General features: G+C 36.7%; 1 protein-coding gene across 1 annotated transcript in view; it reads left to right on the forward strand.

Annotated features, from left to right (window-relative positions):
* The window catches only part of NAV3 (neuron navigator 3), a 261,611-nt gene that overhangs the window by 72,177 nt on the left and 163,662 nt on the right, over nt 1-25,772 (forward strand). Inside the window, exons 2-4 of the mRNA XM_031047935.2 lie at nt 465-582; nt 1,303-1,355; nt 25,308-25,380. Coding sequence (XP_030903795.1) covers nt 465-582; nt 1,303-1,355; nt 25,308-25,380 — 244 coding nt within the window. The remainder of the gene's footprint in view (nt 1-464; nt 583-1,302; nt 1,356-25,307; nt 25,381-25,772) is intronic.

Consider the following 25,772-nt stretch of genomic DNA (forward strand, 5'->3'; position numbering starts at 1 on the left):
GACACGCTGATGACCTCTTACCAAAACACAGGCGCCTGTCTCTGCTATCACTTTCTCTTGGGCAGCCCCAGAGCGTAAAAGTTGTTGGTGGGGCATGCGCAGAGGTAGAAACACGGTGGGAGGTGGAATTGCGGTAGATGTGACTGATTTACGACAGAAGTTTCCTTTACAGTCATAAGGGGAATTTTGCTTGGTCACAGCAAGTTTGAACCCTCATGAAACAGCCTGAATCATTTGAAGTTAAAATAAAACAGAGAATGGCAGGGGGAGGGGCATGGCCCTTATGGAAAAAAAAAAAGGCGAAAACCAGAATGTTAAAATGATTTCCTTTGGTGTTGACTTCTTCAATGGGAATGTGATCCAGAATAGTTCCGGTGTGCAAGCCAACAGTTGTTTTAAGAATTTTTATTGTCTTCTTTTCTCTCTTCTCCCTCTCCCCCCTGCCCTCTTACTCTGCTCTGCAGATTTACACTGACTGGGCTAACCACTACCTAGCAAAATCTGGCCACAAGCGGTTGATCAAGGATTTGCAACAGGACATTGCAGATGGAGTTCTGCTAGCAGAAATCATCCAGATCATCGGTAAGACCAGGGCTGAGAGAAGCACTGCAGGCTGACTCCTTGCATGGGGGAATATATAATTCAAGTTGAATGTATTCAACAATAAGATGAACCCTGAATAATACTATTTGACTGGGTCCATATGTCTGATATTTGTGTGGTTCTTCCTTGTCTTAATTTAAAAATATGTTTATGTGAGCATGTTTGGAAGTGGCTGTTTAACCATACTTTAAATGGCCAGAACTGTATCTTACACACTTTGAATTGTCAGAAATGAATGCTCCATTAAACCATATGTCTCCCATGTGTGCATTTTGTTAGTTGGAGTGGCTCATACTTTCTGGGATGCCTTGAAACTGTATCCTGACCCTGCAAAGACAATTGTGGAAGATTTCATGTCAGCAGTTATTTTGCAGGGGCTGAAGAATTAGCAGCGACCTCCTTCGCACTTCCCCCTTTGCATGATTTGGCATGTGGAAGCAACTGCTGCTAACAAGGGTGTTGTTACTGTACGACTGAGCTTTACTTAGAAAGGAGCTCTGTCAACAAAACCCTGTGCACTTTATTGCTGTGTCTTTTCTGCTCTTCTTCTGCTTTTTCATTTGTTTTTATTCTTTTTTTGTTGTTGTTGGTTTGGATTTTCAGGGGGTTTGGGGTTTTGTTTTTTTTTGGCCAGGGGGTGAGAAGGGAAGTTTTATCTCATTGTTTACTTCTGCTTTTCTACTCACTGTTTTTGTTTAGCAAATGAAAAGGTTGAAGATATCAATGGCTGTCCCCGGAGCCAGTCTCAAATGGTAAGAATAAAATATATTTTTAGTCTGTGTTGGCACCTCTGCACTTTCTTAAAATGCCTTTTTAATAATGATTTGTTTAAACTGTGAATATGTTTACCATAAAGTCCTAATTCTCATATAGTGTTCCTAGTGCTTTTTTTAAGCACATTTGCTTAGTGTTTGTCACTTCATTTCTGTGCTCACTGACTTTGAATCTTGAGGTAACTCAGCAGCAAAACTTCGTCACTTCTAATTAATCTAGAACTGCCTCAGCAGACCTGTTCTTCTGATGATCCAGATAACTTCATTTAACTTCCTTTTTAAGGGCAGTAAATCCAAGCACAAATTTTCAAGTGGAGTCTTTGTGTCTGGAAAACTGGTTTGATGAGCAAGACTTGCCAAATTATTTTTGAATATAAATAGCCTTTTGGATTGTCCACTGTAACGTCCAGTTAGATGCACTGACTCCAAGACTTTCAGAAATAGCACTTTAGTCATATAGCTCTCTGAGCTATAGCTGGCAGCTGCTTAAAGACATTTTAATACTCTCAGGCAAGAAGCATTTTGTGACTGTGATTCATATGCAGTCTTATTAATCTTTTACTGTGTTTATGGCTAGTCAACGACATTTAATAAGATAAAGCTTCCTTAGAAGGCTGTGGAACTGACAGGTACAAAGTCTGAGCCTCAGTAACATCACCATGCATTTACTGAATCATTTGCAATACAAGTCATGCTCCCCCATGCTGAGGACTTTGCCTTTCTGATCACATCCAAATAGTACATGAATAAGGTGCACGACTGTGTAGCTGGCAAGGATTTTGGAATATAATGATTTGGATGAGCTTGCATAATAGCAAACTGCTGAAGTTAGGCTTAAAAATGGAAAGGGAATAGGGAAAAAAAAGAGATTTTTCACTGCATTTTTTAAAGGGGGAAGGCATTTGCGGCTCTTTTCTCAAAGATGTAAAAGGTATGGAAAAAAATGAGTATCAGTGAAGTTAGTAATTGTATTTTTCTGTTCTTACTTTTCAAATAATGTGCAGACTTATTCCTAGTTTTTTCTCTAGCTTTCAAGCTTTTTGAAGCAATTTATAATAAGAACATATGCAATTTCCTTAATAATAGTTATTATTTTAATTACTCATATTACAGCAGCACCTAGTGGCCCCAGCTGAGAACACTGGGAACTCCAGCATAGAACTCTAATATTACACACACAGATCAAGAGATAATCACTCTCTACTTTAATCACATTAAAACCTGCCATTCCAGACAGACAAGACAAACAAGAAGAGGCAAAAGCACAGAAAACTGATATGATTTCCCAAGGTTATGTAACTGGTTCGAGACCATCTAGGATTGCTTAGGGACCCACCAGTTTGATGTCTATTGAGTTTCATTTCCATGAGAGTAATCTGAGCTGCAGAGAGAACTGTTCACTCCAGGTTTGCCTCTCCAAAGTGACAACAATTGGGTGGGTACATTCCCTGTTTACAGAGAAATCTTTATATGGCATAAAGGGATTCTGTATTTCATGTCTAGCTCTGCTGCAGTTATGGGGGATGCATAGTCAATGTATGCTCATGCTGCAGCATGTGGGAATCTCTCAGCAGCTCCTTCCATAAGCCCATCTCTCAGCTCAGGCAGGCCAAAGTCTCAGGTGCTCTGAGGCTCAAACCTTGTACTTCAAAAGTTCCTGTACACAGTCACATATCAGTGTTTGCCCAGTGGTAAAGGTGTCACATTTAGCCATTTTAACTTAATAGATATATATTTATCTTTCTTTGATTCAGTCTCTTTACTGCATTGTTTTATCTCTACAGCCTGATCAGACTTTTTTCCTGCCTTTTTACATACCAATTTTATACCGCTGATTTATTTGACTGAACTAGGAAATGTAAAATGTACTGAACTTAAAGTAGTTCAAATTTGTCAGCATTCCTCTCAGAACATCTTAGAGACCCCAAGTTTTGAGTCTGCTCTCCATTTGTTTCCTTTGGCTTGTGCATTGATCTAACCTAGATGAAGGCACCATCTTACTGCCTTTTCAAGGAATTTCCCTTGGCAGTGCTTAATTTTATTAGCCTACTCAGTTAATGATAAGGCAGTTCTCCTTGTAGCATTGGACTCGGGTGTTTGTAATATGCAGAAAAATAATGTGGCAGAAGTTGAAGCTAGTTTACATGTTTGATCTATGCCAGTATGTACCAATATATCCTGTTGGGATTTGTCAGAACATCAGCCATCAGACCAGCAACAGTCATGATATTCTTACGAAATGTTTGTTAGCCATTCACTTACTGCTTTCATTTTAACATTTTTAGTCAATAAACCTCAAAAATCCCACCACACTTTTCTTTCACATATGTTTTCATGATCCTTGCTCTCATAACTTGCAATTAAGGAGAAATGTTTTCTGTATACATCTGCCATTTGATAGCCTTCCCAGGAGAGAAGCTTAAAAGAAGCTAGAAAGCACTGACATGGATTGTCTGCTTCTGGAAACACTTGATATCCTCTGTAGATGATATTGATATCAATTCATAATTAATCACTACCAATATTCCTAAATTCTGTTCCACATACCATTTGGTTTTCCTCTTGCCAATGGCTTCATCTTTCAAATTATTTTGAAGGCATCTCAATTCAACTGTTACTTTAATTTATAAACATCTTAAAATGCTTTTTTTAAAATATGCATAAAATGCTTCTTTTTTTAGTTAAGTCTATTGCAGTGTCTTACACCCTACGCTTATGTTGGCAATGATATGTAAAATACAGACAAGTTGAACTGGCTCCACAGGCCTAAGTTCTTAAAAATTAAAACCTGTGAACCTTAGCAGCATCCAGTTTCTGCATAGTTAGCTTTACCAGGATCCACGTGGCTGTCATTATGCTCACATATTCGATATCACACACAGAATCTGAGAACCTGAGATGTACCAGGAATAAATTATTTCATATAGAAATCTCAGAAACTTTGAATAAATTAAACTTGTGAGACAACTGACAAGATTTGCTTGTTTGCTGAGTAAATCTACTGTGGTAAAAAGAGTCGGGTGTTTCTTACGAATGATTTTGATAAATAAAATAAGGATGTTAAACTGTGTATTGCCATAGATTCATCATAGCAGGGTTTGGATTGGAAGTGACCCGAAAGATCATCTACTCCCACCCCATCTGCAACAGGCAGGGATGCCTTCCACTAGACCAGGTTGTTTAAAGCCCCATCAAATCTGGCCCTGAACACTTCCAGGGATTATAACATACATTCTCTGTCTACAGTGTCATATAGACTGTTCTGCTTATCTGCCTCTTTTGTTCTTTACAACCATGCATTCAAGAAGGAATACTTCTTGAAGTATTGAATTGAATAGAAGGACACTACAGCTCTTTTTTAAATCATCTTTTTCAATCCCTTCAACGGAAAATAATATCACATTCATGTCTATCTTTTCCTTGTATGAATCATCTTTATTTAGAAGATGATGGTCTTTCAAAGGTTTACCTTTGATTTCAACCAAAACTTATTTAATTTCTGCTTCTTTAAGCCATTTGTTTGTTTAATTTCTGTTATGTTACCCATCATTAGAAAAAAAACAGGATAGTGTCCTGGGTAGAAAATAGGTTATGAACATTTTCTTTAATGGTCCAAAGATAAAGAATAAATTTTTTTTGTCCTCCTGAACATATTAAAAATGTACTGGAAGATCTCCAGTGTTTTGGCTCTAAACAAATCATACCAAACATATAGTAAGCATATAGAGCATCAAATTTAATCCATCCTGGGCTACTGAGGGAAAATGCAAGAGAATCAAAAAGCACTGGACTGAAAATCTTTTTATGGTGACTTTTGCAGTATTGTCCCTAGGGAATCTTACAAAACTAATGTTTCTATTCTTTCCTCATGCCATCTACAGTTTTTTAGCTGCAGAAATAGTAAAATAAATTCAGAGTTGCCAGAAATCTTTGGTATATTGCTTTTCAAGTTGATTTTTCCTTCAGAGATTGATGTTCTCTTATTAGCTGTTTTTTCTTCCTTAGAATTAGCTCTTGCTATTTCCCATGAGAACAGTCTATGCCAGTACACATGCACAAAAGCATTCTTAATTTCTAAGAGAGTTGCATGAAAATACAAGGGAATGAGAGTCTTGTTTTGTCAGCTGTGCAGGTTTGGTGTGCTTAAATGAACAGAACATGAGACAGTAGTCTCATTTCCATGGTGTATGCTTGCATATTTAGTTTTCAAAAATTAAATTAGTAGCCTGACGTGTAGATCACTCTACTTAGGTGAAGATGCAGTTTGCGTAAGAGATAGAACAAGAGAAACCAGCCAAAATAGAGTAGTTACAATCTTTGTTTAAAAATGTAGTCAAAAGGAATGGCTTCTCACAATATGTGCAGGACAGAGTAAAACTCATTTCCCTCTCCTCTGTCATAGGTAAGAGGTGTCTGTGCTTAAGTAGTGGAGTAGCCTTAAGAGGGAAAAAGTGAAAGTACTTTTAGAGAAGTGTGGCAGGTTTACAGCAAATATCTAGGGAAGTGATCTCAGTAAAGCCAGAGAAAAAATTGGTAGTAATTAAAATCTGAGCTCCTGTGAGACACTCCCTGTGTCTATAGATAGGAAAGCTAAAATTTTAGCTGTGTTATATAGAAAGTATCTGCAAGACAGTCATAGCTTGTGTGTGGGTGTTTGAGGGAGAACAGCCTTGAAGAACATGCCCAAGTGTGGACTGTGTGGAAAGGATCAGAGGAAGATAAAAAGTTTTGCTCGCATTGGCGACTAGTGAGAAAGGTAATTTTTATTTCAATGACATTATTCTGATCTGGAACAGAGAAAGAAACAAGATTCTCCCTCCAGTGACACTATAGCTGTACTGTGGATTCTTGTAATCCAGGTTGTTGACTACTTGGCATGGCCAAAGCAGGAATATACGTAATTTTGTCTGCCAGGGAAGTGTTCAGTGTACATCAAAAACAGCATGTAAGAGCCTTTATCTTTTGTACATATGTGTACAGCTATGAGAAGGCTGGTAACCATGATTTCTTCTTGATTCTGTCAACTTCATGGCAATATAGATGGAATACCATATGCTTTGCCTTCTTGTTTAGACTTAGCATGGGATTTTCCAATGTCATCTTAAAATTCCCCTGTGCTCTGCAAGTCTCCCTGTCTGTCAGGTGCGTTATAAAAGAACTGGTCACACTGAAGATAAGCAGTCAGTCATGCTTGTGTTATGACAGAACTTTCTCTTATGAGCTTCCTCAGGTTAAGTAAAAGACCCTCTTATCTTGGAAACCTGTTTCCTCTCGGAGGAGACCCTGCTCTGCCTTACTTAGAAATCTGCACTTGGATTTTTGTTCCCATTGATGAAACCAGTTTGGACAAAAAAATAAATCAAATGGCTCCTAGTTGCTCTTGATAACTGTTCATATTGTCAATATCTTTGTGCAGCCTCAAACCAGGGTGTTATCTAGAGGGGAGTTTTTTGAGGACATTTTGTCATCAGTGCAGCTTAGCCTGTCCCTGCATGTTACCCAGCTCCCAACAATTGCAGCTCTTCCTTGGACTTTGTAAGTGGTGGCAGAAGTATCATGCTTGCCATTCCCTGGAATTAATTTATCATGGTAATGAAGAGTTTCTATGTTCTTTGGTGTCTCTGCCCCAGGGATTTACTTACCAGCTAATTCTGCATTTCTGAATTCAGTTTTTGTGGTCTGGCAGAGTAAAGCCTCATGGAGTTATTTCTTTGGGGTGAAGTGTGAGTAAAGAAAAACAAAACATTGGAGCCACACTGATGACAAATACTTCTTTCCCTTCACAGTTTATTCTCTCCTACCTTGCAGCAGTGGCACCTCTAGAATGAAGCAGGCTAAGCTGATATAGCTCCATTATGAAAGGATCTAAGCAGATACTTATCTATGAAGGAAATGGCATGCTGTGGTATGGAATACCTCTTTGGCTAATTTGGGTCAGGTGTCCTGTCTCTGCTCCCTCCTGGCTTCCCCTCCTCCCTGGCAGACCATGAGATTCAGAAAGTCCTTGATCAGAGTAAGCATTACTGAGCAGCAGCTAAAAACATCGGTGTTGTCAGCACTGTTCCCAGGCTGAAAGTCAAAAACACAGCACTGCACCAGCTACTAAGGAGGAGAAAAATGACTGCTACTGCTGAACCCAGGATACTGTGCTCAGCTGTTACAGGGAAGACCTTCTTGGACATGTGTGACACATCCAGCCACTTGCAATCCACTGCAGAGTATACAGTCTACAAGATGGCTTTAGATTTGCTTGGCATTCACTGGGTGTTCAACCTGACTGTCTCACTGAGTTCCCCCATATTTCATTGGTTGGTGATAGGAGTGTAACTACTAGGATGCATTTTTGTTTAGCTCTGCTCCAGGTTTATAGGGCCTTAAAGCTTATACTTGCCGTCTGAGAAATCTTGTGGTATACAGTTCATATGTCATGTCCTGGACCTCAGCGTAGTGAGAAATTAGTATCTAGCCTTCTACACATGCAGTCACCACCTAGAAATAATGTGGATGGCACCAGAAATCTATATTAAACCCTCTTCTGTGTGTGGGAAAGTGTCCACTGTGTTGAACCAGTGTACTGAGCATTAGGTTATACCTGAGTGTTTTTAATTTCCTCAGGGAACTAAACATTTTGGAGAGCAAAATAAGCCCTTTCAAACTCTTGAATCATAAATGATAAGTGCAGGACAAAATTTTAGAGGCTGACCTTCAAGACTGGACTCTGTTTTAGACATCAACAAACCCTTTTAATAAACTTGTATCTGCCTTACAGGGGGGGCATGGCTTTTCTGGGTAATCCTGTGTGCCACAGAATTTAAAACTTTCCTGGTTAACAGCAATGCACATAGGAATACCTACAGTGTAAAAATATGAATAGTTAAGGCAAATTGAATAGATACAGAAAGCAACATTTCCTTCATCAGTGTAGAAATTGAAGTTTATTTTTTGTTTGCAGATGAAATTAAAGACTAAAGTAAAAATGAAAATCAGAGTTTCAAAATAGAGATGTGTGATACCCCAGAAGAAAAAATAAAAGGGCAAATGAAGGTCCATTAAAGGATACCTTGTGTGAATAATTGTGGCAATATGAAAGGAAAGAATAAAGAAAGGAATGAGGACAGAATTTCTGTAAGGGTAAGGTTAAAGATGTTAATGTTAAAGATGGTTGACATTCAAGGATGAAGATGTTGGAATTCTGTTTCCAAGTTTTGCTGAAAGATTATTAATATTATTAGCATAGTCAGTTTGAATGAGGGGAAGTTGGTTTAGCATGGAACAGGCAGAGGAGGAATTTTGTCTGCTTTTGTGAACAAACTGAAATTTATAAAACCTCTAGAAATGGAAGAGAAATTATAGATGGAGTGAGAGCTGGACAGACAAGCAGAGTAACAGTTTTGTGGGAGATGAAGTATGTTTTTATTGTGAGGAAAGAGGAAGCTAAGGAAAGGATGTGAGAACTGCTGAAAGTGTTAGAACTAGTAGAACATAATGAATGGGATGCTTCATCCATCCTGCCTAAGGATGTTACAAGCTTGGAAAGGAAAGTCAGAAGGCAACCAAATCATCACTTTTTTGATATGATTTGATTCTGGTTTGGCTTTTTGTTAGACCTCTTTATTTTACACTGAAACAAGCAGTTCTCTTTATATCCAGAGAAGATCTGAGAACATTAAAAGAACCACAGGATTTATGACAATTCCTCTTCACAGAACAGCTCAGAGTTACTCACTCGCATCAGGCACTGAGATGCATATTCCCCTGAGTCACTCAAATTTGAATGTCTGAAGTCATAAAAGAAAATGCCACAGGAACACATCCTGGGTATTATTTTACTAGGCTGGGAGAACATTATTCATTAAATAGAAATTGTATGCATCTATTAGCTTTTTTGTTTAGGCCTACAAATTCCCAGTCCTAATAATGTGTGGAATCACACGAGAATAACTCATCTAGATGTTAATGAAATAATCATGTCATAAGAAGTACTTGTACTGTGATGGTATCCATGAAACATACTGAGATGTTAGATTGGGGTTGGATTGCTTGTTTAGGGTTTCTTGATTAGGGCTGGGATTAAGTTTATGCACATTTTGCTTTTGTAGACTAAGGCTGCTGAACTCAGAAAGATCTTATTGTTCCTTAAAATCAACTGTTTTCCTTCATGCCTCCTCTCCCCACTCCTGCACATCCCCAGCAATTCCTTCAATTCCCCCTCCCTTTAATCTATATCTGGAATATTCCAGTACTTCCATGCAACTGATGCATGCCTATCTCACCCATGTCTTCTCCCATCCTTCAACTGTGTTTATCAGGAATGTCATCGGATTAGAAGCTTGATTTAAACTGTATTGGAAGGATATACAGAGATGACTTTTTCCCCCATCTGTAGTTAGCTTCCTAAACTCTTCAATTTTTTGTGTTTTCTTTTTCCTTGGAGTTTTGGAATTGATCAAATATATAATTGTGGTACAGTTGCTTAGACAAAGAGATGATGAATAAATGACCTTGAAACTTCCATTAGTAGAAATTCACTGGAAATTTGTAACATGAACATGCACTTAAAATACATACACACAAATTGACTATGACATGCATTTTAGAAAGCACCTGTTGGTTATAGTCATTAATACTTTTTTTTTCCCCAGATAGCAGCAGGAGGATTACAGTAAATATGTGTGCTTCTTGATGGTGTATTTTTATCATCTTCTATAGGGAGAGCATGTTATAAATACTAGGAATGTCTAGAATGTTCAAGGGATTTAAAAATAGAGAAGAAAGTGTGTGATGTTTAGCTGAACAGCAAAAATGCATATTTAAGCTGAACAAAAAAATAAACAACATCTCTGAAGTGGTTTTATTTTACAATATATCCAAACAAGGCTTTTTGGTAATTTTGAGAATTTGTCATCTTTTATAGATTTTTATCAAATGTCTGATTATTTTGGAACCGTGGCAAAATGCCCGATCTCTTATGGTTACAGTTGAGGACTTCTATTTAAAGTCTTTCTAACCACTCCCTTTACAATACTTCTGATCAGACTATCTTTATAATTTTGTGTGCTGTATATTAGTTAAGAAAGGCTCCATGTCTGTGAAGTCTTGAATTTCCTCAGAGAGGAACATTTCTTAACACTTGAGTCCCATTATCTCTCACTTATTCTTCCTCCTAAAATAACCTGCCACTGCGTATCTGTCTTGACAATGGGGAGTGAATTCTGCAGTTTCAGTAACAGGCAAGACTATCATTAAACAGTGTGGACCTGTGTTTCAGTGTGTAGTGCACTCATATGGATATGCATCCATGTGAAGTATTGTATGGAATTCTGATGAACCCCAGTGATTTTATTCTTTTTGAAAGGCATTTAAGTAATTCACTCTGCCTCTCCTTTGTTAATGAAGTTTTGTGGGAGCTTTGATGTTCCGGAGCTTTGACAAATCATTGTATTTTCTGGATTTCTGTAAGTCTGAGATTGACACTCTTCTACAGAGTTGACAGAGCTACTGTCTCTGTTGTTTAGGGTAGGACAAGGTATATTAGACATATTTTGGGATTAAAGAGTTGATATCTGCGAATAATAAATGAGGGCACACAACAAATATGAATATCATCATCTTTTATTTGGTTGGGCTGGAAAATCCAACTATTGGGAAGATGTTTTACTAGAGATACAGGAATTGTGCAACTGTCCATAAAATGCTGTCTGTGGTGTAATGTGTAAAGCAGTAGAGGGTGCCAAAAAGCAACAAGTTGTGACTTCCATTGTAATTAGTGGAAAAAGAAAGGGATTGTAACTAGCAATGTTAGGGTGGAACGGGGTTTTGCATTGTGAATTCAGCTGTAGAAGGGAGGAAAGACCTCATGCTTCTTGTAATGGTTAAGCACTTACGTGTGATAAAAATTAACACTGTCCAATAAATTGTCAAGCCTTTGGAGGTATTGTATAGTACATTATACCTAGGTGACAGTGCTTGTCACTGAATCATCTTTTAGTGGCTATACATACTAAGTATTTCAAAGCTTGGCCTTATAGCAATGAGGCTGACAAGACAGGAGGATAATAATGTAACACAGAATGTTCCAGCGATGCAGTGTGTTAATTGCAAACCACCACTGTAATAAAAACCATACTGCCCTTCTGCATTTGTAATTGTTCAGCTCATTAAAAAAGATTTGACAACCTCCCCCTACTCGCCTACTGGAAAGTCAAATGCCAAAAATTTTATGTCAGAGAAAGATTTTTTTTTGTCAGCGATATTGCATTACTTCCAGAATATGTGCAATTTAATATTAGAAAATGAAGGGAAAGAACAGACAGTAGGTTCATACTGAAACAACTATGACAGTCCGGATGTCTTTTCCTGCTCTGCCCTTGATCTTTGCTGGAACAGGAGTTGCCCACATTTGCTGTAGCTAAGTGCTAGCCTGTTTCAGGGAAAGAATGCCAAATCTGCTTGATTTTAGTGTCTTTTACAGACTCACCATTTTGGAATTCCTTGACTTTTATGCAGATTAACCCATCTAACCTTCTACTTTTATTTGGCAGTAATTCTCCATACAGAATAAACTCCTCTTTGAACCCTGTTGCAAATCCACCTACAGCCTCTCCCCAGTGCCCTTTTGCTGGCACACGTGAATAAGCACACACTGCTGCATCAGAGCAGTAGTCCCTCAGGTCAATAGTCCCTCTGAGAATGACAATGTGAGAGTTGACTTAGTAAGAACAATTAACCTTGGCAATTTTCTTTATTGATTCTCCTCCTCTTTCCCAAATATCTAAAGTTATTCTACTAGGGGGATTAGAAGGTACTTCTTTGCTTGCTCTTTCAGTGTTCATTTATGCACTACTATTATTCCATGAAATGTCAAAATTATGTATTTCTTAGAAAAAAAATCATATCTCCTACAATCATGCAGATAGCCATGGGACTATGTGTAGAGTAGTCATGTTTTTTCATTAATTGCAATTACTGTTCTGAAAGCCTGCTCCTGCTATCAGGACTCCACGGATCTGATCAATCTTGAATGGCATGAGGTGCCATTAGGCAGCTGAAATTCTGTATTACAACAGATTTTAGCAACACTGAGCTGGACTTAAATTCTGATGTTAACTCTAAATATAGACTCTGTTATTGCTGGTGACCCTATTATGGGCAATACTATCGAGGTATACAAAGGTAAATTGGCTTAAGCTAGCAGTAGAACAGTCAAGTTGTCACAAAGACTGCTTATTTCAACAGCATTAACTAATCCTTTTTCATGTAAAGGCTTTTGATGTGGTCAATTAAAATATTAACACAATCTTCTTTTTGTTGTTTTTTTTTTTTATATACCTTGTCTGTTTAAATCCCCTGTGACCTGAAACTTCATATGCAAATCACTGGAATACAGTACAACCATTTTTGTTTCAGCAGATATAAATAATATAAATACAGTAATCTCTTTGGCAGCTTTGTGATATGCAGGAATTATTTAAAACACTCCTAGTCTGAGGAGTCTGTTGACCATATGATCAACAGATGATCATATGACATAAATCAGAGCTGTACTTATTTTCAGTTGGCCCAGTGTCTGGATATGAATTAGTCTGGGCAGGGTTCAGTTTCAAAGTCAATCCAAGATACATTTTTGTTTTGTTAGGGCTTGATTATGATCAGTCTCACAAACTGATAACAGATCAATTTTTTGCTTTCTGAAGAGTTTATAGGAACTTAAAGCATTTGTTTACCTATGCAGTTCTTAGCAATTCTTTGAGATGGCATCCTGACCAGCATCAAACCTGTGTAGTACTAAAAGCTGAATATGAACAGTCTTCCTGAAATAGAAATATGTTTATATTTTAGCCTGTAGGTTTTGGCAGTCTTTAATTCCATAATAATTAGAATATGCTTTCTTTAGGCTTGTATTGTCAGCTAATTGGAACCTTGTTTGAATTATTCATACCTCTTGATTCTTCAGAGTTTCTTTGGAATTACAGTGGGAGCATACCAATGACATTTCCCTCTAGGGAAAAAATGCCACAAGAATTTTCTTTGTCCCAATGGTTTCTACACTGGGGAGCTGAGACCTATTTGCATGTGACATAAATAACTGTTCATGAAGTTAGATAGCTACAGTTTTGTGCATTCTAGCTGCACACGACCAGCTAACCAGCATCCTAGACTTGTGGGCTGTTGTGCCTGTCAAAGATTTTCTAATTCCTCCAAATAATAACTCTAATTTAGGTTTGAGGTTTTTTTGTAAAAACTGTCAGTTCATGGACAAATTAGCAATAACACTCCGCAGTAAACATATGTGCAAGGGTGTCTTCACAGTTCTCGTATATATAAGGCTTCTGTTTGGATATCTTAGCATAAACAGTTTCAAAAGATTTATATCATTGCATCATATAAATTACTGTATTTGAAGATATTTCCTCCCTCCAAAACCCAGTAAATGCTTATTTATCAAGTAACACTGGCTGTATTTTGGAACTTGAAAACACTTGGATAACTATTTAAAAGGTTGCTTCCTCTTACACTTCACACTTCATTGGCTACAACTGGATTGAAGTGACAACAAGCAATAAGTGCTTGTTAAGGCCTCATTTTATAGGCTCAAGCACTTCTGATGTTTCTATTACAACATTTGGCTAAGAAGTCAAGAAAAAAAAATCCTGTCCCTATTGAGTTTAAAAGCAGATATCCCATTGCCTTCCATGAATCCAAATCTAGACACCAGATCTTGTGAAAATGTGGAAAAATTTTCCCATGTTTATGAGCACATAGCAAAGAGATGGGTAACTGTGAAGGATATTTGCAGGCATCGTATGAGAACATATACAGCATGAGCTAATATTTTCTTGTATATTATGCTAAACAAGGTATAAAATACAATGATCAAGTACACTAGCAAAAGTGAAAGCCTGAGTCTGAGCCTTTCATATTATAGCTATAGCTTTTAAAGATGTCTCATTTGAGTAGTTTTAATAAACTGTAACATCAACACCTGCTTTGTTTCTTTTGAATCTTCTTGTGTAGGGCTTAGGTCAGTTTGAGTCAGTAATGCAAAAACTAAACTTAAAGGAGAAACAGTGACTTATGTTCTCTCCTGCATTTATCTTCCTATGCTCCAGCTGGAGCACCAGCCATATAACTTTAGATCTAAAGAAATCTCTGGGCTGTATTTTTAGAGGTTGCTAATAACAAATATTTTTATCACTTTTCTTCTGATGAGGTCAATGTTCTATAAATATTTTCAGGGTAATATGCAAAATATATCTAATTAAAAAGATATCTGAATATATACAAAATCAAAAGTCTAGAAGGATAGGAGCAAATTTTCAGAGTCTCTCCTGTGCAAGCAGTAGCATTAAGACTTCTGGTGTACTCAAGAGGGAGGGTTAAAAAAACATAAAGTGCATCTGGATGGATTCCATTTGCAAAGCTCAAGAGATGCTGTGAAATGCCTCATTGTTTACCTGTTTACTTCTCTTTTAAAAGATTTATCCAATCACAGGCTGTAATTGCCCTTATTTCTAAAAGCTGCTGGTTTTGATGAGCTAAATGAAATTGCTGTGTACTAAATGGTGTAGTGGTGAAGGAGAGAACTGGAATGCTTTCAAAGGTTTAATTAAACCTAGTAAATGAACACTCTGTTGTACACTCTTTTGACCTAATGGAGAGAGACTCCTCTTTTTCAAAGAGCGTGTTTTCACATTGCCCTCCAATTTTCAAAAGTTGATGAATTCCATAAATATTTAGACATTTGGTACCTTGCTGACTCACAAGAGTTACATAACTAAAAAAAAGAAAATTGTAGGCAGGCTCACTGAAGTGATGCATTGCTTTAAAAAAAACACTGTTTAAACAGAGTTCCTTTTATTATTGCCTTACACCCCATCATCCCCAGGTAATATTTATCTTCAATTTTGTGTTCTTAGTTCATGTGTAGAGCTCTTTCACAGTGGTGGTGCTGGCTGCAGGTTTGTGGAGATGAAGGGTAGGGGGTTACTTTGAGACTCTGGAAGAGAATTTTTGCCTAGTCTTTGCTGTTGACCCATACTGCTGCAGAGTCATATTTTAGCTTTCTAAGAAATTAATGCAAGATACTGATATAATTCCTTGGTTTTCTAAATACAAATCCAGGAGTCTATTCTAAAACCAAATCCAGCACTATATATTCCAATCATAAATCCAACACATTCTTCTCACAATTTCTACTGCAGCAACACAAAAGCACTTCAGAAATTACCATTATTGTATTTTGTGCTTTACAATGTCTGCTGTAGACTACTGTGTAGAAATGGGTAGAACAAATGCTGACAAGAGATAGAAAGAAGAGTGTGTAGAGAGGAAGACAAGAAAAGCAAGATCACACGATGGTCTAGGTGAACAGTAAAATTTTGCTTTCTTATGTGGGTTTTTTTAGTGCTTATGGATAGAGGGTATTTTATTTTGTATGTGAAATGACCTGCAGATGTTCATAATGATCTGCTTGGCTATCTAAAAATTATAATTATGATTAATGATTTTGTTTATAATAATTGAATTGTTCGTGAACTTGTTGATGTGTACAAACAGAAAAAAAAACAAACAACCCACCAAACAAATTATATTTGACATTATAGAGATTATCTCACATCCACCCCAAGCTTTCCAAGCAACAGGTCAGGGACTAGGTGAAAGACCTGAAACACCAATTGTCACATTCATGTTCCTGACAGGACTGACAATAATACATGCCAAAAGGGATCTATTTCCCACTGAAAAATTTTCTTAAAAACAATACACACCCCAGCTCATGCTCTGACCTCAACAGTGACCTCATACATTCTTTTATCAGCAGCTCAGTACATATGTCTGTTGAATTCTCCAAGTATTTGAGAAGTTAATTTGTTTTCACATTTCTGGGTTTACTGGTCATATTTTGTGTTTGGACTACGTGTCAGAAGAATTCGATGTACTTGTTCCTTAATATCTGCTGGGAAAGGAAGTAGAAGGTATTTCAGTTTTAAATAACACCATCATCTTTTCCTCAAAAAACCCCACTAATAATTAAATAACTCCAGCATCATTTCTTAAATTTTTTTGCCTGGAAGGCCTTCTACATACCAGTAGTTATTATCCTCTAAGGTAAAGTTCTCCCCAAATGCCTCTAGTAAATCAGTTTTTAATTTGCATATATGGTCTCTTATTGCAAAGTCAATGCTTAGTTTGGAACAGTTTGTTGGGCTGATGTTACATGGTTCACTGATATTTTTATTGAATGCTACTTAAACTGTACTATTACAAGTAATGAGGAGTTAGTTAGAAAAAAGCTAAGCTGAACGTGTGTGCGTGTCAGTGTATTCTGCTTAACACCCTAAAATGCATTATAATTTCCATAGAAAAATAGAATGTGCCTTGCATCTGGTGAGGTAACAGGCCACGTGCAACAGCAAGTAAGCAGAACACACGTAGTATCTCCCAGTAGGACTACTAACACCTGTTTTAGCTGGGTGGGTTTTCACAGCTACAGCAGGCATGGAAACTTGATGTTGCCTTCCAGTATAGCTACAGAAAATTACTGCAATAAACTGTCATGTCCAGAACTTGTGGGAAATGAATTATCAGAACATAAATAATGTGATTTTTAAGTTTCTCTTCTTCTTTGTGCTTTTGCAAGTTTTTTTTTGGTGAGTTTGTTTATCTCCCAATTTTCCTTTTCTTCAACCCATTTCCATAAGGTGAACTGAGAATTCATGGCGAATTTAATCCAGTCTCAGTAGTATTTGGTTAAGGGAACATGCCTTAACAGCATCTTGCCCAGAGAATATAGATGTGAAATTTGAAGAAGTTCCTTACTCAGGTCACTAAGTTTTGCATTAGTCTGAGCCACATTTTCTCCCATTATATGTACTTCAGGTTTTTTTAAAAATTGGGTGTATTCTATGCTCTTAATAAATGTCCTGATTAAGTAGTAGTAGTGGTAAAAATATTTTTTATTACATAATAATACTATGTACTGTTTCTTCACAGGGAATCTTGATGGAAATATAAGGACTTTCAGACAGTCTGGCACAGTAATAAACAACTTTAAGTAGCAGTTTAGTATGAAACCATATATATGTTAATAAGCAACTTTAAAAATGCAGGAGACAAGAAAAGAGATGGCTTTCTTTCAGATGTGTTAAACTAGTATAACCTGTGCAATATAATTAAGAAACCAGTTTGCTTGTTATAGTTCAATTATAATACTTGTAAGATAAGTCCATAGGAATTTATTTCACATTGTTCCATTTGAAAGTCTTTAATCCTACTCCTTTATTGTAGCTAGGGTGCCGATAAATTTGAGGGGAAAAAAATATATATTTTCTGCAGCAGGGTCATCCCTTTTGGAATACCTAGAAATCACCTATTGTGGATAAAATACAGCAATACAGTCTAGTGAAAATATTACAACAATTTTGTAAGTAAAATTTCATGTCATGTTTTCACAGAAAGCAGATAAAACAGTAACAATGTCAGATCAAATGGGGTGCGTGGCATAGTAGGTGTTCCTTATAGTGATTGAGGTTACTGATTGGTACTTTTCAAAAGAATTAACATAAGTCTTACCATGTTATAGCAACTTTTTATAATAACTTTTTATAGATTAAATGCATTCTGCACCACAGAATATGTATAATTAAGGGTTTTTTATATTTTGATTTTATCTTTGATTGATCTTTATAATTTTTTCTAAGACATGAGCAGACCTTCGGATGTGCCAAACATCTGTTTTCAAGTGAGGACCAGGCGGTTCTCATTACTGAATATTGCTTCAGTGATCATTTAAGAATCACCTAGACTCACAAAGTGTTGAAAGTTTGGCATTTGAAGCATGGATAGTCAGGGGGATAAAAACGTTGGAAAGGGTAACTCATTTTGGTGTACCAGTTTTCATCTGGAAAGATGCTTTTGACTTCAGTTGAACCTCCTTGGTATAAGCCAGCTATCAAAAATGGGTGTTTGTGTCCAATATGCAGCCTTACAAAATCATAGTACATATAGACATGTACAAAGCAAGTGGGACAGTAAGTAGACTAGCAGGCAGTGTACTCAGATATCACTTGTTTGAAATGGAGAAAATTGTTATGTTGTTTGATTCTATTTTTCTGGAGAAGAAAGTATTGGACCTGTGACTAATTTGTACATAGTAAAAAAAAAAACCTGATTGTCCACCTGGCTGGTTTATAAAGTCTGGCTTTGTTAAATAATCATAATGATAAAACCGAGGAAAAAAACTTATGTCAGTATAGGACTGTAAGCATGTCCTCTTTACATCTTTAACTTACAGCTTTCTAGCCCTTTGCTTTAAGGAGAAATAAAACAGGAATGCAAACTAGTGAAACCAGCTGTGAAGAAAAACCATAAGGAACAAAGTTACAAGTCAACCCAAAAATCTGGGTGTTTCCCACACCACAAGTGAGTTGTCAACAAGTCACAATGTGTGCATGGATGAGTCAATTAAGAACAGAAAGTGAAATAAACTTGTCCTCAGTCTCTGGGAGCAGCTTTAGGCATAGCAAGTTGTGGAAGACTATACATTTGGCAAAAATTACTAGACCTTTTAGGCAGTGTGTGGGTGTGATGTCTGAACAGGTATCTGTTAGAGTATACATGACCAATTCTCATACTGTTCTCTATTAAGCAAGAGAAGATCAGAGTTTAGGCTTGCCCCCCTTGAAATATTTTCCAGTTTCTTCAGAGCATTCTATAAAACTAAGTCTGCTACGGAGAGTTTCATTCTCTCACCAGCTCATCTGCACCAAAAATGCTTTTATCCACACAGGAAGGTATCACAGTTGCTTGCCTGAACCTCTGTTCTTTTCAGAACCTGCAATTAAGACCAGTCACTGGCACTTCACCTCCTGCTAATAGAGCAGCCAGAATTCAAAAGCTAGTGCATCTCCTTCCATGCTTGGTCCATATGAAAGTCAAACAAAAAAATATTACCTGTTCTTCCATTTTTCATTTTATTCATTTTATGCAGCATGTGTGTTGTGAATATTTATAGTCTGGGATGCTACTTGTAAGGCCTTAATTGTATTCTTACTTGATTTTTGGTTCTACTGGTGCTACAGAACTTGAATGAAGATGAGCTGTGTAACAATAAATTATTTTCTAATTCTGCATTCTTTTAAATACATTGACCTCCATAAATTTTATTAATGATAAATAATCATGGGAAAGAAAGAGTCAAACACAAGTCTCTCAATTCTGATCAATACTCTTGAGAAATTTAGCAAGAAATCTTGCTGATAAAGTTTGTTTCAAATACAGTTGTGACACATAATGTCTCATGCCTTAATACTAATCTCAAAGAAATACTATTTAATAATAGTATTGGAAAAAAATCAGCAAATACTGAAGAGTTCCGTGGAGTTTCTGTGTTCTGGAAGGTGAATATATGTTTGACTCTCTGGATTTCTGTGCCAGACTATTTCCATGAGTGTTCCTAATCAGCAGTCAGGAACATTAGAAAACTTCTACAGAGCAAATCCTTTGCCAGATTTTATCTGGGGCTTAGGGTCATGTATCAGAATGTCAAAACACACACAGAACTGTGGAAGATAGCACTGAATGAAGTGCTAATAGAAATTACTGTTTTACTTTTGCTGCCAGGATAATTGAGTATTTGAAGAGCATATGTGTGTATAGAAACACTCTCTAATAAGGTGTTATATTTACAAAAGTGCCCCATTCTTCAGGAGGAGAAATCCATCTCGAAATATACAAATAACAACTAATATGTATGTGTTTCTCTGTGCTTGTAAACTACATTGTAAACTTAACAAGAGAGAGTTAGTCAAACCATGATATTTTTCAGAGCTTCTTATAAATGCAGAAAAACATACTGCTGTATTAGTCATCATTACTTGTCTTCTGAGCATCCCACAATTAAATTTATGTTTTGAAGTGAAGAAAGTGGTGTTTGCCAGAAAAAAAAAGATGAAAGCCAATCTTGGTAACAGAAAAAAATTATTATAATAAATAGACGTATTCTATATGTTGAGTCACTGGTGAGTACAATCCCACAAATGAGCTCTTCCTGTAAGTCTGGTAACTGCTGGGTATTAAGTACTACTTTTTATCTATATGCAAGTCCCACAGTCTGGTTTAGTGATTTATTTCTGTCAGTAAAATTTCAGATACCTTCCAGTCAGAAGCAGATTATCCACAACTGTGCAATGTAAAATGTTACTGCAGATTTGCAATGTACCTTTTTTGTATGCCATGTAATTTATTAATACTGTCAGGATTGTGATATTTCTGCTTATTTGTACATCATCATTTGGACTATAACCCCTTAAAATGTGAGTACAGAAATATCTTGGGGCTCACTAATATTTATGGTGTGTTTCAGATAATTTTTTCATACTGCTGTGTGTATGAACAGTATTAAAAGGATTTTTTTTATGAAAGAAGGTTAATACATTGTAAGTGTAACATAGTAGGTTTAATTTAAAAAAGCTGTTATCTACCTGATGATGCCCACAAATCTGAATTCCTAAATGATCGTACTCTTAGCTGAGTTTATCTGTACTCACATTGCTGTAGCTACATTTCAGAATTATTCTTGAGTTTTGATAAAGAAGTGATTATATGATCAGAGATAGTTTTTTGTTACCTCTGAAAGCAATCTCATATAGTATTGATTGACTTTCAACATGGTTAATTGAATAGCTAAATGGACAAATATCTACATGGCAATGTAGATCTATTATTAATTCTTTATTGCATTTATAGGGTTTAAGCTTTAAGATTCAAATTCCGCTCTTTTGAACTGTAAGATATGTGTCTTGAACAATTAAATCTGGGGATTGACAGTGATGGAGAATTGTTCAGCAACAGTCTGATATGGCAACATCTACCTGTGCAAGCAAATTTGCAAATTGGAGTCGCTTCTCTGTATCTTGATACATACTACTTGGATTCAGTCTCTATGTCCTGAATTATGTACTGTAATGAACTGTATTGTCTACTACAGCACTTTGTAATTCTGATGATACTGTTTGTGATACTGATGAGCATAGAATCATAGAATCATAGAATAGTTACGGTTGGAAAGGACCTTAAGATGATCAAGTTCCAACCCCCCTGCCATGGGCACATTAAACCATATCACCCAAGGCTTCATCCAGCATCCAGCCTGGCCTTGAACACTGCCAGGGATGGAGCATAAACTGGTACTTTTTGCAAGCAAAATTCACTGCCAAATTGTGGGCATATCTAAGATACAAACTTTGGTTTTTGTCTATGTTAAGTTTACACTGCAAATTGTTCAGCCCTTGATATTTAAGCAGGTAGAGTTCTATATATGCACTGTCAGCTCTAGGAAGAGTTTACCCCAGTGTTTAATAAGCCCACCACTAACTACTTAAATAAACATGGACTTCAGGGATTCATACCACTCTTGATTGAAACAGTATTGAGGAGTGGAAGCTGCTTGAATTCTCTCAGAACTTTTGTAATTGCAAAATTACTCTCATCTGTTAGTAAGTTTGAATAAAAAGTGTTTGGGTCTGCTAGGGTTTAAGTTCAAAGAATAACTGTGGTTTGCCAAGGCAAGAAGTAGGTAATTAAAGCAATGTTTAGAAACATGCTGAAAGTTTCAAAATGGGACAACTTTAAGGCTAATGTTTTCTAGACTGGAGAGGAAATAAAGTGAAAATAACCCAAGAATGTATTAACCCATGTCTCATTGAATCTCCTAACAGATCCTCAGAGTAAGTAGTTACAGCACTTATTATCAGAAATCAGACTGTAAGAGTTATTTTCTGACATTTTCCATGTATTATGTGGCTGTGAGTTGCCACACCAAACTTGCTCAATTCACAAGTCAAAACAAGACTTTATTATAAGGCTAACAGTGCAACCACAGTCTATTGTCTGAAAGTTGGCCACTGCTATTGCTGCATACACCACCACCAAGAGGGATGACTTTGGACACAGGACTTCTATTACAGTTCTCTTGGTGAGCTGTGTAGCAAAACAGAATTTGCTTTGTAGTTCTGAAATATATTGAGTCATTTGTATTAGTGGTAATGACTAGTTTTGTCTGAGAGTTCAAGAGGTGACTTCAAAGAGACAGGCTGTAGAAGTAGACATATAACCAGGTGACATTTCTACAGGATATTTTTTCACCTTAAATGTATCTTAAGGTTTAATGTATAAGGCTTACTATTTACTAAATATTCAGTATTGCAGGTAGATATTGAGATGTTTTCACAGCACACTCTGGCTTAAATGTTCTCTAATTAGTTAGATGCTCTGAACTGCTGCAAAGGACATATGCCCATTATGAAAAACATCTTGGTTACACTAGGAGGTCTGCTAGGAAATACTGTTTCAGTTATTTCAAGATGGATGCTACCAACAATTTTCCTTTTTTTATTTTTTTCCTTTTTATTTGGCTTCCAGTACTTTCCTGTAGAGCAAACTTTCCCATCTTAGAAGTAGCTGATTCTGCATTATGGCTGATTTGAAAGTTCAAAGTTATACGGCTAATACCCAACATATCTTCAGTTCTCGTACATTGTTCAGGACAGGAAAATTTCCATTCAAATTGTTTTTCTTGTGTAGCTGACATTGTTTAAAGGTCGAGTAGAAATATTCTCATCATGTGCATTATTTTCAAGACTCATGCAGGGGTGTAGTTGAAGGTCAGGGTTGAGCCAGCCCAGTGCCTTGCTGCTGTCATTAGGAGTGGCACCATCTGCCTGTCCCTCCTTCCCACTTCCCTTTTCATCTCCCAAACCATGCCTTACTCAGGCTGGGACGTGCCCTCCCCTCTGCTGACTCCTGTGCTTATCTGACTGCATGGGAAACTGGAGAGACTAAAATACATTTGCCTTTTCTGCTGGGTGAGTTTTCTGCATGGAGCCAGCTCCCGGTGTGCTCAGAGAAGTGCTGAAGCCCAGCAGAGGCAGAGACAGCAGCAGGGCCCCACACCTGGGAGGAAGAGGAGGTGAGGAAGAACCAGATCTTCCTATTTTTAGCTACAGCCAACTTGCAACTGACTTAGCTATATCACTTCTCTACAGCTTATGAAATGACCTAGTTAATTTGTTTTTTTTTTTCATGGTGTAAAACTGCATAAACATTTAAGATTACAGTCAGTGGCTGGACTGCAGTCCAGTTCTGGATTTCTGGGTCACAGTTGGAGTAACCTCATTGATTTTACAATGATTATTCCACATTCTCAGCTGTGCAAGATGGTGACACCCACCAAACAGATTTATGAAAGCTTCATGGTAAATTTCAGTTTTGGAGAAACTTTCATTAGTGTTAGCTGTGGAGTTTGGGGTTTGGTTTGGGTCTTTTTGTTCCTGTTTTTTGGGGAGTTTTGTTTTTTTTTTACTTGATTCGGGAGAGAGATTATTTATCATTCCCTATACGTGGTAGAAGATGTTTGAAAAGGCTTTTTTAAAGATGTATTTACTAATGCTGTGGCATTTATTGTCCTTAAAAAGCACATATCTAAACATTTTGCAGGTATTTATATAAGTAATCCCTGTGGATCACGACAGTCTGTGTGAGCTTGTAACAGACTTCTAGGGTCACTAATAAAAATATTTATATGTTTTTTTTTTGCTAATGCCATTTTCTGAGGATAATGGCAGAACTGCAGTCATAGAAAAATAGCAATAAGAAAAGTCTTTCCTCCTGGAAAAGAAAAAGTACTGCCAAGGATCAAATAGCTTTTATTCAAGGAATGAATTTACCCCTCATGGTTTTGATGGTTGAAAACTGTTGGTATGAGATATTGTAAAATGTGTAAACATTCAAATAAAATTAACTGCATGGACTTGATCTACTGCAGGCTTATGGTTTTGGTGTTGAATAGTCATTTTTTTTTAATGTCCTCCAATAAAACTAGGTATCTAAAATGCATTGTTATACTTTTTCTTTTATTTTTGTTGTCCTAATTGCCTTGAAAAAATCCATCAACATAAAAAATATGTCTTAAGATCAAGTCTGTTGAAAGCACTTGGCATAGGACACCTCTTTATACATAATTTTTCTGTTTTCATAGCAGCATATTTATAGACAAAAGTTGTTAGCTAAAGGATTTTACATTTATAGCAATTTCCTTCATAGATTCTGGCAGGACTGGGGGAACCAGCTAGGAATGGTGACTCAAGAGAACCTTTTGGAACATCCTGTCTCCTAAATCTATCAAAAACAGACACATGAAAGGAGTCAAACAAGTTCTGTGATTACTCATTTTAGACACAGGAGTTTTATCCTTTCATTGATCTACACTTAGGTTACATGTTCTTCTCTTACCTAAGGCTCTCTGTGGTAACTGTAGATTTCTTCTAAATCACCAACAGAAGTCAGCACTGTCCCCTTCACAAAGCAAATGATCTTTCTAGAAGCATAAATATTAAATACGTTACAACTATTTAACAGAAGATTTGAAGGAAAGAAATTGAAACTAAGCCTCTGCTGTGACATCATTTTCACAGAATTCTACATCATCACAAGGAAATATGTTTGCTGACATGTTTGTTGGAGGCTTTTGCTTACATTTTTTAGTTAACTCAGTCACCAACATCCCCAGACATATACTCAGTGTCTAATCCTCTATGGGTGCTTTCATTGCTGCTTGTTTGTAGCATATAAAATCCAGTTTATGTTAAGTAGGTGGGTTGCTGATTTGCCAGCATGCCATTCTGGAACGGGCATTTGTGAATTGTTTTTAAGCACCAAATCGGACAATGAAAGCTTTATATCAATTCCCCAATTAGCAGTAATGATTCTTGTTAAACTTTGGTAAAGAGCTGTAGTATGCAATGAATGTAAAGTATTCATTCCTGGGCTATTTCTTTTTCTTCTTTTTTTTTCTTTTTTTTTTTTTTTCCTCCCTGTATTTCTACATTTTGTCAAATAGTCTTATGCTGCTTGTTATTTCTGTTCATATTGCAGATTGAGAATGTTGATGTCTGCCTTAGCTTTCTGGCAGCCAGAGGCGTAAATGTCCAAGGTCTTTCTGCAGAAGGTAAGAGAAACCAATCATCAGAACAAATAATTGGATTTTTTTCCTGGAAACTAATTTTATTAATACAAATTATTTACACCTAAATACCAAACTCCAGCTGTCTTGAGCAGCCTGCAAATATAGATTAGTGACAGCGAGTTCTCTTTTCATTTTCTCTTGAAATTGAACCAAGAAATTCAATATGTTTATGAAGCTTGAGACAGTGTTTTATACTATTTTTTTGCAATAATATTAATATTTTAATTTTATATCTACAATATCAGATAGCTACAGAATTTCCTAAGCATATTTTTTAATTTGTTCATTCATGGGATTCAAGACAACAAACATGGATATGAGAATCTTGCTCAATTAGTTAGACCCAGGGAAGACTATTTGTTTAAGCAGATTTA

This window comes from Melopsittacus undulatus, chromosome 5, assembly GCF_012275295.1.
Source record: "Melopsittacus undulatus isolate bMelUnd1 chromosome 5, bMelUnd1.mat.Z, whole genome shotgun sequence".
NCBI classification, from domain to species: domain Eukaryota; kingdom Metazoa; phylum Chordata; class Aves; order Psittaciformes; family Psittaculidae; genus Melopsittacus; species Melopsittacus undulatus.